The 15572-nt window shown below is 62.6% G+C and overlaps 1 protein-coding gene across 2 annotated transcripts in view; it reads left to right on the forward strand.

The window, feature by feature from the left end:
* Nucleotides 1-12779, forward strand: part of PDLIM2 (PDZ and LIM domain 2 (mystique)) — a 17770-nt gene extending 4991 nt beyond the window's left edge. Inside the window, exons 4-10 of one of the 2 annotated variants that reach the window (XM_012662990.1) lie at nt 17-86; nt 187-323; nt 440-518; nt 3831-3913; nt 4118-4263; nt 5629-5746; nt 12597-12779. In XM_012662990.1, coding sequence (XP_012518444.1) covers nt 17-86; nt 187-323; nt 440-518; nt 3831-3913; nt 4118-4263; nt 5629-5746; nt 12597-12714 — 751 coding nt within the window. In that variant the 3' untranslated portion in view covers nt 12715-12779. Of the gene's footprint in view, nt 1-16; nt 87-186; nt 324-439; nt 519-3830; nt 3914-4117; nt 4264-5628; nt 5747-6663; nt 7212-12596 lie in introns of those variants that run through there. The other variant, XM_012662989.1, reaches the window with a different exon arrangement.
* The last annotated feature ends 2793 nt before the right edge of the window (nt 12780-15572 follow it).

The raw sequence follows: 15572 nt of genomic DNA on the forward strand, positions 1-15572 counted from the left end.
TCTGTTTGCTCTGCAGTGCTCAAGCCGCCTCTCCCAGGCAGACCAACGGGGAGAGCTCCTTGGAGGTGCTGGCGACTCGCTTCCAGGTGAGCTGGTGGTGCCTTCCAGCTGGGAGACGGGCACCCTGCCCACCCTGGTGTGCACGGCAGGCCAGCCCAGTTCTTCCTGCTGCTCCTCTCTCCATAGGGCTCCTTGAGGACGCACAGTGACAGCCAGTTCCCCCTGAGGTCTTCCTACTCCAGCCCAGCCTCCCCCAGCCCCTTCTCTACCCCGCCCCCTGACAGCCCGCAGGCCCTGGCGGGAGAGGCGGCCATCAGCCACAGGTGAGTGCAGCCCGCAGGCACCCTGGCCGCCTGTGCAGGGTCTCGGGAGCTACGTTTAGGGGCGCAGGGCAGGCTGGGTGTGGCCCTGGCACACACTGTCCCTTCCCCCATTTCAGTGTCCAGAGTCTGGCATACTCCCCGGGGCTCACCGCTGCTGACCGCCTGTCCTGCGGGGGTCACCTCAGAAGCCGACAGGTGAGGCCACCTGGGGGAAGCAGAAGAGGCCCCTTCGCTGGTGCCGGTGCCCCTGGGGCTGCAGGTGGCCGGTCCAGCCTGGACAGTCAGTGCCTCCTTCTCTTAGTGACAGACGTTCCTCTGCCTGGCTAGGTGGCCCGCCCACCTCCTGCCCTCCTCCTCGCCACCACCCCCTTCCCCCACGGCCCTCTCCTCCCGGCTTGCTGGCTTCCTCCCTTCCCCGAGTGTTTCTCTTGGGCCAAGGCTGAAATAGTTTCGCTGCTGTTGTTGGGATGCTTCCCTTTCGGGGCTGGCTGCATCACTCGAACACATTCCTCCCCGTTCCAAGCCTGTGCCTGCCCCGGCTCCCACCCCAGCCCCCTCTCCTCCTCTGACTCAGCTCAGAGATCCCCGTGGGACTGTGGTTCTGTGTCCAGCTGCACTCGGCTCATCCTCCGTCTCCCCCTCCCTTCCCCCCAGGTCCCACTGGCCACTGATGGCAGCCTGACCCCCCACCCTGGGTGGTATCTCTCCTCTCCAAGGGCAGGGGGGGGGCAGTGAGGGAGAGAGGGGCGGCCAGCAGTCCTGACTACAGCTGCTGGGGGCAGCGCAGGGGGGAGGCATGTCCAGCCTTTGGGGTGAAGGGGACGGGGCCCAGCTGCTGGAACCCTACTTCAGGGTTGATTCTGCGTTCCAGGAAGCAGAGCCTTTGGGGACGCGGGGGAAGGGTGCTTGAAACGGGGGGCCCTGGAGAAGGAAGGAGCAGGACCCTCCAGAGGCTGCCCAGGAGGGGCCCCCTGGGGACCCACTGTGTGCCCACCCAAGGGCCAGCCCAGCACCTCGGCCCTGGAGACTGGCTCCCGCGCGCCCCTTCTCTGAGGAATGTGGGATGTAGTTGTGGAGATCAGGCGAACATGCAGAGCAGCGTTGGACCGCTTAGGCACCAGCAGTGTGCTACTGATTAGGAAGTGGGAGGCGTTCTGGGAGGGGGCGGCGGGGCCACAGAAGGCCGTATCAGGAATCTTGCTGGACATGGAGGTGGGAGCAGGCAGGGTTGGAGAGTGATGGGGGACACTGGACACTGGTTGGGGGAAGGTAGTGGTACAGGCAGAACCCGCAGAATGGTGGGGGGGCGCTTTCCAGGGGGGCTTTGTTCTGCCACAAGCCAGAAAGTGCTGAGCCGGGGGATGGAGAGGGGGTCAGCCCCGGCTCCCTCAGCTGAGCTCCTGGGGGCCGTGGACTCAGCAGGTGGGCCTGCGGGGGGATGCAGGAGGTACAGGAGCGTGGTTTTCACGCCAGCAGTGACACCCGAAGACTTGTAGAAATGCAGCTTCTCAGGCCCCAGCCCAGACCTTCTGACGTGGACCCAGGGGTGTGGGGCAGCGGTCTGCGTTAACGAGCCCTCATGGGGGACACGGAGGTGCCCAGGGCTGGGTGGCAGGGAGCCTGGGTCAGTTCCACCTCGCCATGTGGCCTTGGACGAGCCCACCTTCCTCTCTTCGGGCCTCAGGTCAGACGAGATGCTCCGGGCTCCCTTCTGGACCCGGAGGGCTCTGGTCCTTCCTTCGGCAAATGTGTGTCCAGCAGCTGCTTCCCGTCAGACACGCTTCTAGGCTCTGGGGATTCATTAGTGGAAAAACGGAGCGACACTGCTGACCCTGCAGAGCCGACGTTCTGGTCTACAAACCTACAAACGAGGCTGTGGCCCGCCCAACGGGTGCCGGAGTCTCGGGGTCCCATAGCTCCCTGTCGAGAGTCGCTGTGCACTTTAGCATCTGAATGACTCTAAGAAACCCACTCGATTTTATTAATTTCCTAAACGTTCTCAGCAGCAGAACTTCCTGCCTCCCCACCCCCACCACTCACTCCCGAACGTCTTCGTGTTCCCCAGCTACACGCAAGCCCTTGAAGGGCAGGTGACGGGCAGCAGCTTTCCTGGGCTTGGAGGTAGAGGGTCCCTGCTTTGAAGGCAGGGGCCTAGCGCCTGGGGGGAAAGAGAAGGCAGGGCATCTCCAGGTGAGAGCTGGGCGGGCGCCTCCTGCCCTGGGCCTGGTGGTCTGGCAGGCGCTTGCCGGAGGAAGGGCTGGGGGCTAGGGGCAGAGGTGCCACGGCCTCGCAGCTGGTCGAGGCTGCAGAGAGCCCAGGGTGTAGGACACCACCAGCCCTTATGGTGCCTTTCTGGAAACTACACGTTTCCCCCTCCTGGTGGGCGCATGCCTTGGTGAGCAGATGCCAAGCGGACAAAGCGCCTCTCCCTCTGGCTGGGAATGAGGACTCGGCTCGTGCGGGGCGCACGCCGGCCTGTCCGGAGATGTGACTTGGCTCTTGAGTGCCTGAGGAAACCATCTCACGGTCCCTCAGTTGACCACACAGCACCAGCCGGCCAGCCAGGAGCCCGGGCATGGAGTCCCGGGCGCACCTCTCATGCCCCCGGGAGCTTGGACCAGCCACTTTGCCTGTCTGACGGGCAGCCTCGTCACCTGCAGAGCCCCAGGAGCAGAGAAATGTGACCTGCCGGGAGAGGCCTGGCCGGGTGGAGTCTAGGGCTGTCTTCTCAAGACTCTGAAGTTTTTGCTTTCAGCTTAAGGAGTCATATAATTTGTTTTCATTTGACCCGTTAATTCATCTGTGACTTTGAATTTTAAGATCTAGAGAAGTTGGCTTCCCAGGAGACTGTGCCCTCTGGCCTGGCACCAGCCTGCCGGGTCATACCTTGGGGGGGCTGTGCTGCCAGGTGCAGGCCCAGGCTGGGCTTGGCCCCCCCCAAAGTGCCATGAGCAGGATCGGGCCTCCCAGGGAAGTGGGAGAGGCTGGCCAGCCCATCCCGGCGCTCTCAGGAGAGGGACAGCATGTGTGGGGGACAGAGGGCCTCTGCCCAGGCCCGGCCCTGGCGTTGAGGGGGCCGCGAGCCCTTTGTGCCACCCCTGTCTGTGTCCACCTCCTCACTACAAGAGAGGGGCCCGCTTCCTACCCGCCTGCTCTGGCGGCTGTGCGGGCCCCAGCTGCACCGTCTTTGAAAACATGTAGTGTGATGTAACAGACAGGAATCTGCACGAGGGAATGTCTGTGCTCTGCCTGCTGTCACCTGGTGTCTTCATTCTGCCCCTCGCCTGGCCCCAAACCTCCACAGCCCGCACGGGCCCCCTCCCCTCCTGGAACGTGGCACCGCCTGCGCCCTGGCTCCCAGGGCAGGGTCGGGTGACGGCCACTCGCAGGGGGCCGTGGTCAGCGCGGGCTGGGAGCCCTCTGGTGTTGGGCCTGGGAACAGCGGGGCCTGGCGCCCCACAGTGTTGGCCGGAGGCCCCGGCCCTGACTCCTCCCGGTCTCCCGCAGGCCGGCCTCGGCCGCGCTGGCGACTCTGCCGTGCTGGTGCTGCCGCCTTCCCCGGGCGCCCGCTCCTCCAGCCCCAGGCTCAGGTACCAGCAGGCCCTGGGGGGGCACAGGGAGGGTCCTGGAGGGCCTAGGAGGGACAGGAGGGAGACTGTCCTCCCCAGGGGGACGGGGACCCCCTCTAAGCCTAGTCAGCTTTCCTCCCAGAACGCTCCCCCCATGCACTTGTCCTAACGCTGGGAGTGGGACTGGGCGTGGGACCCTCATTCCTGGCTGCCTCCCTCCCGCAGTGTGGACTCGGAAGCGGGAAGCCACCTTCTGGACGAGGACTCAGAAGTCTTCAAGATGCTGCAGGAAAATCGAGAGGGGCGGGTGGCCCCCCGGCAGTCCAGCTCCTTCCGGCTCTTGCAGGAAGCCTTGGAGGCTGAGGAGAGAGGTGGGCCTGGGGCTCGGGGAGGGCAGGGGTCCCCCGGACAGCCGGGCCCTGGCTGGGAGGTCGAGGTACTAGTGTGTCTTCAGTGCCCACCATGGGGCCAGGCGCCAGTCCCTGCATGTGACAGTCTGGCAGGGGTCACCTGCTGTGTACCGGGGAGGTAGCAGGATCAGGAAAGTGCCAAGGGAATGACAAGGTGGGCAGCAGGGCCCATGGGTCTGAGTCTCCAGGGAGGGCTTCTTGGCGGGCAAGGAATCTGACTCAGCTGCCAGAAAGCCAGAAAAAATATCAAGACTTAAATGGCCTTGAGATGGTGGCAGCAGGCCTAGTAGCACGGAGGGTGGCAGTGGAGGCCGGGTCTGTGGGAAAGGGGGTTGGGAACCAGGCCGTGGCGCACCCTGACCTGGGAGAACCGGTTCAATGATGACCCCAGGCGGCTTCCAAACAAGCCATGCAGACCATAGGGGTTCTTGCTAGTGGTCGGTTATTCATTTGACAAACACTGACTGTCCGATGGGCCAGGTGTGTGCAGAGTGTGGGAATCAGAGGTGGTTGTTACCCAGCGTCCCCCTTGATGTTGGGTCTACTGGGGCAGACGGGTGTGGCCAGCTCCCAAAGCACTCAGGATGAATGTCCTTTAGAGCAGCAGGGAGAGGTCGCTGCCCTGTCCAGGGAGGTGACGGGACAGGCAGGAGAGGTATTTGAGAGGCAGAGTGACCAGTGGCCGTGGCTGGTTCCAGCTCTGAGGTTTAGCTCCAAGGGGCATTTGGGGAGGCTTGGCGGAGGGGCGGAGGTGAGAAGGCTTGGAGCAAATCTTGCCCATAATGACCCCAAGGCCCGGCAGGCGCCAGGAGGCAGGCACAGGGCAGTGCAGACAGTGACTGGCCAGGGGACCCTCAGCGTCCTCAGCTGCAAACAGGATCAGCAGCCGCCCAGGAACTCTGTGCTTAGTGTTGTGCCACGTCTCAGATGCCATGATGCATGTAAAAGCCCTTTGAAAACTGTATAAAGGCCATGGTGCTGCTCTGATCTGGGATTATTATCCACTCACATCCTCATTACTGGATCCCAAGACAGGGAACGCCCGCTTCCCTGGCGTGGCAGACACCAAGCACGGGTGGCCCCAGGTTGCCTTAGAAGGGCAAACCTGGCCTTGGGTCTGCCTCCTTCATGCCGGTGACCAGCCTCAGCCACGGGTCTGGCAGGATCACCCTCCTTCCTTCCCACCTGCTCTCACGCTCGGTGTGACTTCAGAGGTCCGCCTGTAAAGGTGCCTCCTACAGCCACCTTCTTGGGGCAGCTTTGGAAGGAGCTGGGTTGCTGCTGGGGGTGGCCATGCCCTCATGTGCCTGTCTGCCCCCACCCCAGGTGGCCCTCCTGCCTCCCTGCCCAGCTCACTGAGCCCTCAGTCCTCCCTGCCCGCCTCCAGGGCGCTGGCCACCCCTCCCAAGCTCCACACCTGCGAGAAGTGCGGAACCAGCATCGCGTGAGTGTGGGGTGCCGGGGGGTGGGGTGGGCAAGGGGCGCCGGTTGTGCTCAGGAAGGTCTGGGCCCGCCAGGGACCCGGGAGAAGGCACTACCGCTGCTGCCCTGGTGGCTTTGGGGTGGGTTATTTGCAGCCTGCTTGGAATGCCTGGGCTGGCTTCTTCCGGCCACATCGCCGCCTCCTTCCCCGCCCTCTGATAATCTCAAAGCCTCGGGAGATCTGGCTCTGGACGGGGCTCCTCCTCCTGCAAAATCTTGCGCTGCCCCCTCCCTCACCCTGTGGAACAGGCAGGATTTTCCCCAAGTAGGTTTGTGCCTCTCCGTGGGTGGCATTATAATGCAACCGCGTCCCTTGGAAGATTGCTGAGCTGTCCCTCCCAGGCAGATTTCTTAAGTGCTCCGTGTGCAGGGTCAGGTGACTGACTTTAGGCAAATTCCTCAACCTCCCGGGCTCCGCTTTTCCTCTGCAGAATGGGACAGCCTCCAACCCCCTATGCACAGACAAGAAAAGCATGTTGAAAAAGTGTTTTATGTCGCGGTTCTCAAAGGAGTCTGAGTCCCTGGAGGGCGTGGGGCTGCCGCAGTGTCCCCTCTGAGGTCGGCAGGCCTGAGAAGCTGGGTTTCGGACTCGTTCCCAGTCCCGACTGCTGGTCCTGGGACCCGGGACCACACGTTAGGAACCAGTGCTCACTAAAAATCCAGAAAACCGGGGACAGGTTTTCAGTCTGTGTCAGGGAGCAGCGACTTCTTCTCTCTTTCCTGGCGGTGGGTGCGAGTGTGTCTCGGGGGTGGTCCAGGTGAGGTTCCCGAGGGCAAGCTTGGAGAGTTTCGTCTCTGAGAAGGTTCTGGCTTCCTCCCAGCTCCTGACACGAGGGTGGGGACCTCACGCTGGGTGCTGACACCTCCCCGGTCCCGCAGGAACCAGGCCGTGCGCATCCAGGAGGGCCGGTACCGCCACCCGGGCTGCTACACCTGTGCGGACTGCGGGCTGAACCTGAAGATGCGCGGCCACTTCTGGGTGGGGGACGAGCTGTACTGCGAGAAGCACGCCCGCCAGCGCTACTCGGCGCTGCCCACCCTCGGCTCGCGGGCCTGAGGCCCCCCCCGCCTCCCCTCTGCAGCCACCCGGCCAGGGCCGTGCCAGTAGCAAGTTGGGTGGCAGGGGTGACGGTGGGCAGTGGTTCTTCCGTGAACTAAATTCGGGGGCCTGAGGCCTCTCCGTCCTCGCTGGGTGAGGACAGGTCTGGGACCTGTCTCGGGCTGCCATGCCGAGGGCAGCCTCACCTTCCCCGGCCTCTCCCCTGGTCCTGTGCCAGGCGGAGGTGACCACGGCGTTTGATGTCTCTGTGTACCTTGGGGCTGAGCAGGGTGGGACACAGAAGTATCTAGAAGAAGAGAGGTGGGCCAGAGACAAACTGTATTCACTATGTAAAGTTTTCGACATGTGAGCTCTATAAATATATAAATGTGGACAAAATAAAGTAGATTCCCCCTTTCCTCTCCCCTCCCCCAGCCCTTGAGTGTGAGCTCTCCCTTCCACTGGGTGGAGAGTCCGTGTTTCCGCCCCTTAAAGTCCCCCCTCCCCACCGGGTGCCCCCTACCTGGCATTCCCATGGAGAAGGCTTTAGGTGGGTCGTGTTCCTCCTTGACCCCTTCGGAAGGATGCCTCGTGCTTTGGAGGGACCGCAGTTCTCACTGTGAGCCTGGGGAGGAGAAGGGAGGCTGGAGGGAGGCCCAGAGACCTCCCCAGGCTGGGCTGGGCCCGGCTGTCTCTGCAGCCCTCATGCTACCTGGCGCAGACACCACCAGCCCTGATGGGCACAGACGAGGCCGTGGGGATGGGGCACGCAAGGGAGGAGGGTTTGAGTCGAGGTGGGGGCAGTGGTCCTCTACCAGCCCACGATTTTTGGCCTGATTCACCAACCACTCCTAGCCCTGATCCCAGAGGACATGTCAGAAGGTCCCCACAGGTGCTGCTGGGTGCTCCAGACCTGGCCTCCCCGCAGCGAGCCCGGGGATGGGCGGCAGTCTCCGCTCTGTTTTCACAGAGAAGATCAAAGCTGGGCTTCCGAGGTGGCCTTGGCGGTCTCCACCGGCGGCTCTGTGCAATCTGGCCCTTGTTGGAAGGAATCTTGGCAAAGACTGTGTTGCCTCCTCAGGCACCTGTTGATATAATTTACACCTTGGTATAATTGTCTCGCCTTTTGCCTGGATGACTGCCTGAGGACGGGCCTTTATTTTTATAGAAAAGATCAGGGCTGGCTTGGCCGGCCCGGAATCTGTCAGCCAGCGCCAGTCAGCAGCGGGGAGCCTCTGTGGCGCCACCTAGTGTTCGGTACGGCGCACGGCAGAGGATGCTCGCAAAAGAAATTCAGTTCGCCGGTGAATGCCTGGGTTCTCGGCACCGTGGGATTGCAGAAAGATCTGGCACTTCCTTGCTTTCCTGGAGATAAAAGGCAAGTGGCAGCGATCGAGCCGGCATGAATGAAACAGCGCCGTGTGGCAGCGAGTGCCCAGCGAGCTGAGAGCAGTGGCCGTCTGCGCGGAAGGGTGCCCGGGTCTTGGACCGGCGGAGGAGAGGAGTGCTGCGCGGTGGGTGGCTGCAGGTGGGACGCTCGGTTCACAGCGGTGGCTGGCGGGGTGCTCCGATGAGATTGGAAGGGGGCGGGAATGCTAGCCTCGTTCTGGGGACGCTTGGGAAATTTTAAGCAGGTAGGTGGCAAGTTGGAAAAGGTGGGCTGAACTATTGGTGTGGTCAGATCCCGGCCTGTGACAGGCCATGCTGGCAGCAGTGTCCTAAGAAGTGGAGGACAAGTGGTGACGGGGACGCTTGGGAAGTGGTCATGCAGTGAGCTGCTGAACGCCTTCCAAAGGCGGAACAGCTTCAGGTGCAAATCCACCTGTGGCCTGTGTTTTTTGGTTTTTTCCCCCCATTTATTTTTTATTCGTATACGTTTGTGGGGTACAAGGGCAACTTTGCTACAATTGTACGTGCCAAGCAACCTCCCATCGTCCACCCGCACCCACCTGCCCTTGTCCTTCAGTCGTGGCCTCCGGCTCTCCCCCAGGGGGCCAGAGGGTTTCCGCACCAAGTTCTGTGCGCCACACAGCTAGCCCGAGCTCAATCTCGGACACGAGCTCCTCTGGAAATGAAGTTATTAGTCAAACCGGTTTATCAGCAGAGAAGGCCGAGGGCAGCCATTAGTCTCTCACCCCCACCTCTTCCCCACCCCAGGCCAGCTGGCCGCAAGCACCCACCCCTCCGCCCAGACGCTCACTGGTGCCCTGTACTGTGTCTGGTGCGGCACCCTCCTCACTCCTTTCTGCATTTCGGGAAATAACTTCAGAAGTGACAGATTTGCATTAGAAGTAGCCTGAGAGAGCATCGAATACAACCCCAAGCCCGTGTGGTTAGAGATGGGAAAGCAGCTTTTCCAAAGTGACACAGTGGGATAATAATGGCTAACACTTAGGAGCACCTTTTGATGTGCTAGGGACCTCTTAAATGCTTTAGCTCACCCCTCACAACTCTGGGATAGGTACTATTGTCATCCTTGTTCTGTGGACGAACAAACTGGGCACGGGGAAGTGAAGTTTCTGGTCCCAGGACTCCTGGCTAGTAAGAGGATGGCCGGAGAATGGAACCAGGGGTCCTGGGTTTCTGGCTTATAGCAGGCGGGGGCGCTCCTGCCCCTCTGTCGCCAGAGGCAGCCTTCCAGGGACAGCTCCAGCCACCTGGCGACAACAGGAGGCCACCACAACCCCTCCTAACCCTCCCCAGGCTGGCAGGAGCTGCCTCCAGGCTTTGTCTTCCTGCCTCCGTGCCGGCTCAGGCTGCGCTTGCAGGAAACAGGCTTCCGGCGGCGGGACTTCCCCATGGCGGTGCAGGGCCGCTGGGCATCCGTGGCCTCAGCCTGAGGACGACTCTGCTCTGGCCCCCCTCTGTCTCAGGAACTCGGGGTGGCTGCTCACCTTGCCAGACGGGCAGCGGGACATGGCTGTCTGCCCTCCCATTCCTTCTGCATCACTCAGAGGGAGTGAGGCCAGTCACACAGGGCCACAGAGCCCTCTGGGAGGTGAAGGCCTGGCGGGGCTCTGGGCTTGGGGCTGCCACTCGGGAAGCACGTAGGCCCCCACCTCGAGGGTTGGGTCTCAGATGCTACAGGGCTCCTACCTTGCTGCGTGTGCATCTGCGCAGAGGGCGGGGGCCGTGGCCTGGCCGGAGTGTGTGCTGTGTGTGCTGGGGTGGGTGTGTGTGTGTGTTTGGGGGGGTTCTTTTGAGTCACACACAAAGCGTTGTGCTGAGACACCGCATTCCTGCTGGCTGGGCTTCCTGTTTCCAGATGCATTCCTGCCCCAGAGTCACCACGGAGACTGCTTGGAATCCGCCCCACATTCTCCAAATTCAGGGCGCGATTGGCAAAGGCTCCCTCCTCTTCACCTCCCCATGCTTTCACCTTGGAGGGAGGAAGCCACCTGATCAGCCTGCCCTCCTGCCCTGGCAGTGCCGGCCTGGGGGCTGGCAGGGCTGGGGGGTTTGCTGCCACATAGCCCCTTGGACTTGCTTAAGGGAGTCCCTGCCAGGCCCCGCACTCCAGAGTTCCCTCTCTGGGGGGTGCTGGTGGGGAGAGAGAAAGTGTCCAGGAGGATGGGGCCCAGAGGGGCAACCCAGGGGACCGATGGCTAGCAGGGAAGGGCTGGGACCTAAGCATCAGGGTGTTGAGACGTGGTGGGCAAGTCAGGCACTTGGCTCTCATTCTGCCCGCCCAGGGCTTGGCTGTGGGCCTCAGTTTCCCTAGCTTGTAAAGTTATAAAATCTGAGAGTTGGTGTCTCTCTGACGAAGGCTCCTGTGGATGGTGTTTGAGGGCGGGAGGGAGCAGGGAGCAGAGGGGGTGGGCAGACTGTGTTCTCCCTCCCAGTTAAAAACCACTTCCTTCCAGTGGCGGGGCTCCGGCCCCTCCCCCAGAGGCCCAGGTGCAAGCTTGCACGTCCCCAGCTCCCTTATCTGCCTCCAGGGAATTTGGGTCCCGCTGGGATTTTTTCCAGCCCTAACCCCCACCCTCAGGAGGAGGAGGAGGAGGAGGCTTCTTCCTCCAGCCCTGTCTGGTCACCGGGCTGTCTCACCTCCTTTAAGGATGGGGAGTGGGTGGTGGTATCCCACCGGCCAAAAGGGCGGGTGGGGACGGGGAAGCATCTACACTTTGGCCCAGTCTCGGGGCTGCTCCTGTCGACTGGCTCACGTCTCCCCAGGCCCGAAACCCTCACCCAGCCCCAGCTTTAGGGCACCCGGGATGAGGCGTGGGACGGCAGGGGTTCGGATGTAGCCAGGACACACAAGGGCCCTGCAGTTGTAGTAAGGGATTTCCCGCGGGGGCAGGAACGGAGTCCCCTTTCATCGCGCCAAGTTCCTGAGAGATTTGCCCCGAAGCCCCGGGAGCCCGCGTCCCGGTCCGCGCACTTCCCACCGCCAGCACGTGGGGCTGTTTCCTTCCGGGCTCCGTCCTGTCCTCCCCCCGCACCCGCGGGCTCCAGGCGGGCGGCAGGAAGGCAGCCCGGGCGTGTGGACCGGGTGGGGCGGGCTGCTGGCGTCCCGAGCCCGACGGCGTCCCCAGGCGGGGGCCGCGCTCCTCGCAGGACAGCGGGTTCGGGCCCTCATCCTCGCCCCAGGCAGCACTGGGGGGCGGCGGGGGTGGCCGGGCGAGGAGCGGTGGCCGCGCAGAGCACCTTGCCCCTCCTTCCCCGCCCCGCCCCCCGCCAGGAGTGTCCCGGGGCCGCGCCCAGCCGGGTAGGGACGCGCGCGCTGAGCCGCCCGAGCGGCGGGGGACGGGCCGGGAGCGGCGCGCAGGCTGCGGCGGGAGCGGGCCATGCTGGGCCGGCGGCGCGTCTTCGCCGTGGACGGCCGGGGTGAGTCGCCCGCCCCAAGGCCGGCGGGGGCCTCCTGCCCCCGGGCCGCCCCCGCGCCCGCCACCCTCCAGGGCCGAGACATTAGGCTGGGGCTTCTCGCAAGTTGGAGACCTTCTGGCTTTGGCATTAAACCAGCCATCGCCTCCATCCCTGTTCCTGTGGGTCCCCTTCCCTGTCACGCCCTGTCGCGAGCCTGCCCGCTCCCGGGGGGGATCAGCCGACTCTGCTGCCTGCGCCCTCCGTGCGCGCCCCAGGCCAGCGGGCGGTGCCAGCATCTCCAGGCCTCCCAGCGGCTGCTTGCCCAGAGGGGGCCGGATTGGCATCCGACCTCCGCCTGGCGGGCTCGGGTTCTGCACCCGAGTCACAAGGGGGCCTGGCACAGAGATGACAACGAGTGGGTGCTCGTGCTCCCCTCTTCCCTTCCTTTCACTTAAGTCGTTCCTTTTAAACTCTTCGCAAAATCTTCGCTATTTCTCACTTAAAAGGACGAAAGCCCAACGTGGCCAGAGCTGTTACTTTGATCACTCTCCCCCAGAGCGGCTTCATCTTGCATCCTGGCGCTGGGGGCGGAGAGCAGTGTGGTCCCCAGGCTGGTCTTGGTGCCCTTCCCCCTCTCATGGAGGCGGGCACAGTCCTACTCCCCTGGGGGAGCAGCTGAAGAGCCTGTGGCCCCAATTTATGACTGGAGGGCTGTAGCCAACCCTAGTGGGGGCGGCACAGGCTCCCGTGGCCTGGGCTCCTTACTGCTACGTTTACTGTCAAGAAGGGACCCTCATCCCTGCGTTTCCCAAGCAGAGCTGGGAGCTACCTGGGTGGCGCTGTGGCTGTCCGGTGTCCTCCCTTCATCATGGGTTCAGGACGCTCCTCCTGGGGAGAGCTGCCAGCTGCCAGGAATGCTGGGGGCGTTGGGGCCTTGTGCCCAGCCTGACACTGACTCTCATTGCAGATGGGGCTGGCGAGGACCTGGCACGTGGCTGTGTAGTGCCTGGAGTCACCAGCACCTACAGACGCATCCCGGACGTGGCTCATGGGTGCTCGGCAGACTCCTGGCATTGGGGTGGTGAGCTGAGAGGAGTCGGGAGGCAGGTGACGCTTCTCAAACTGGCTTCCCGGGACTCAGGAGTGGAGATGGCAGTTGGGGACAGCCCCCTGGCCACCTTACCAGGTCTTTCTCAGGACTCTCTGGACTTTGAGCCCCTGGGGAGCCCTGAGCTCCCCGCCCAGCGAAGCCGGCTCCTGGCCAGCCGTAAGCTGGAGCAGGTGCTGGAGCGGTCGCACCGGCCCGCCAGCTTGTCAGGACAACACCGCCCCCTGCAGCCACCAAGCAAGCTGGAGTGTGAAGTGCCTCTTTTTGGAGCAGGGGAACAGGAGTCCACTGAGGCAGACACTGACGGACAGCCAGGCCTGGAAGCAACAGAGGCGGTGAGTGCCAGCTCTCGGGCTGGGGACAAGTGGGATGGAGACGGCCCACCCTGCACTGGCTCTCCCGGGAGCTCTCTCGGGGTGGGGCACTCCTTGCCCCTAATTGCCCGGTGGTGTCATAGCTTCTTGCCTCACCCAGCTCCCTGCTGTGGTGGCCAACCTCGAAGAGGAGGTAGGCAGCCACGGCCCTGTCTGAAACTGAGCCTGGCTGGGCGCTGGGGCGGCAGCTGGGTGCGCTCCTCCTCTGCCTGCCCGCTCTGCCCCCATCTGCTGGCTGGGCACACCCAGCTGCCTGGGGTGTGGTGGGGGTCTGGTTGAGTTCAGGAGTCTCCCCTACCTCACCGTGTCCCACAGGTGGGGGGCTTGGGGCCTGCATCCTGGGCCTGCCTCCCCGGGCAGGGTCTCCGCTACCTGGAACACCTGTGCTTGGTGCTGGAGCAGATGGCGCGGCTCCAGCAGCTCTACCTGCAGCTCCAGACGCAGAGGCCCCCTGGGGTGAGTGAGCGTGGCAGGGGAGGGGTGGTTATCAGGCCATCCAGTGAGGGAGGCAGGGGAGGGGCAGGACCCCTAGACCTGTGGCTGCCTTCAGAATAGCCTCCACCCTCTAGGTGGCCCTGACCGCCCACTCTCCCCTGTGCACAGGATCCTGCCGAGGAGGAGTTGGCTGTGGCCCCGTTGCCTTCACTCTCACACTCCCCAGGCAGTGGGTTGCAGGGGCCATGGGAGATGCAAGGACAGCTGGAAGAGACAGGTGAGGGGCAACGTGTCTCCCTCTATGTCCTGCCTGCCCCATCTGCCTGCCCAGGGTCCCACCAGCAGACCCCCTGAGCCATAGCTTGATGAGGTGACTTCCTGTCCCTGGCCCTGGGTAACCTGACTCTCTTTCTGAAGGGGCAGAGGCAGCCAGCACCAACCCTCCCAGGCTCCCAGAGGCCCCAGTGGAGCCAACTCACAGCTTTCCATGCTGCCAGGGACACAAGGTAGGCGGTGGGTATATGTGCAGCAGGTGGTAGGATAGGGTGGGGTGGGATGGAGGGTGGTGGGGACACTGGGCACCCTGAAGGCCAGAAACCCTGGGAAAAGGACAGGATTGATTCCTGTTTGGAGCAGGTGACTTGTTCTGGCTGTGGTGACAGCTGTCTCTGGGAGCTTGGTAGGGGGTATGTGTGTGGGGAGGGCTTTGTGGTGACCCCTCATCCTCTGCTCAGCGGGATCCCTCCCACTGGGACAAGGTCAAGGTCCTACTCAACCGGATCCGCTGGAGGAGCCATCAACAGCCCGAGTCCCCCACCCCTCCCAGCAGTTCCGGCCCTAGGTGAGTCCTGTGCCCAGCCCAGGTTAGGGCAGGGAGAGGAGACTGATGAACCAGAATGCTGAGATTGTCTTGTTACTTGTCATTTTTGTCCTTGTGAAACTTGAGAGGCATAGATGGTCTCGGAGGGGGTGCTGGAAGAAAGAGAAAGTAGTTAAAACACCCCATTTTCAGATGAGAAGGCTGGGTTCTGGGAAGAGTTGGGGGTAGTTGCTTTCCCAAAGCCACACAGTAAGTCAGTGACAGGAGCAGAACATGGGAAATCTCCTCACCCCAGCTCGGCAAGCCCTCACCCCTCCTCCATGCTGGAATTTAGGGCCCTCCCTGGGTTTGTGGGGGAGCCAGGTGAAGGCACAGTCAAAGGATTATTCCACAGTGGGTGCAGTCCATCATGTCTCGGGTTGTCCTGAATAATTCTCGCGGGGGGGGAAGCAGCAGCAAGTCATTTGACATCCTCAGGCTCCCCGCAGCAGATACACAATATTCTTCCAACTTGGGGGCCATTGTTACCTTCATTTCCTCCTTCTAGACCAATGCCTCCTTTTCTTTTCCACAGGATTGAGCCCAGGGACCACCTGCCTGAAAGGCCTCAGTGCTGCACCCACCGGAAAACCTTTATGCCATCATTAGTGGTGAAGAAGCAACGAGCAAAAAACCTTTCTGTATGCTGAGACCTCTTGGTGCAGCAGGTGACCCTGGATGGAGGGGACTTGCCATGAAGTCTTCCTCACCCTTTGCCCTGTTGCTTCTTGTCCTCACTGCCAGGAAAAGCTGTTGACACTTGCCCTTCTCCCCAAGGCAAGGGCTGAATCTTTCTCCTCCAAGCAGCCTGGCAGAGGAACCCTGTTGCCCCGAGAGGCCCCCAAGATCTGGCAGCTCTAGGGCTTCTCCTCCTTGCCAGAATCCCGGGACATAGACAATGTGAGCTAACTTATCAGGTGTCCATGGAGTGTGTTTGGCATGGTCAGCTGTCTGGGCCCAGCATGTTGCAGATAGGGAATTGTGAACAACGAATCTCTCTGTGGGACTGCAGTGTTGTGAACTGCCTGGATCCAACCATGTCCTCTGGAATCGTGCATCCAAAGGTTGGTCTTGTGGGTGAGCTAACTACCGAAGGATGGAACTGACCTTCGTCCCACAGTGGGCCGTTCCTGAACTTTCCTCCTCATTGCTGCGCTGGCAGCTCTG

This window comes from Propithecus coquereli, unplaced genomic scaffold, assembly GCF_000956105.1.
Source record: "Propithecus coquereli isolate 6110/MARCELLA unplaced genomic scaffold, Pcoq_1.0 Scaffold79, whole genome shotgun sequence".
NCBI lineage: Eukaryota > Metazoa > Chordata > Mammalia > Primates > Indriidae > Propithecus > Propithecus coquereli.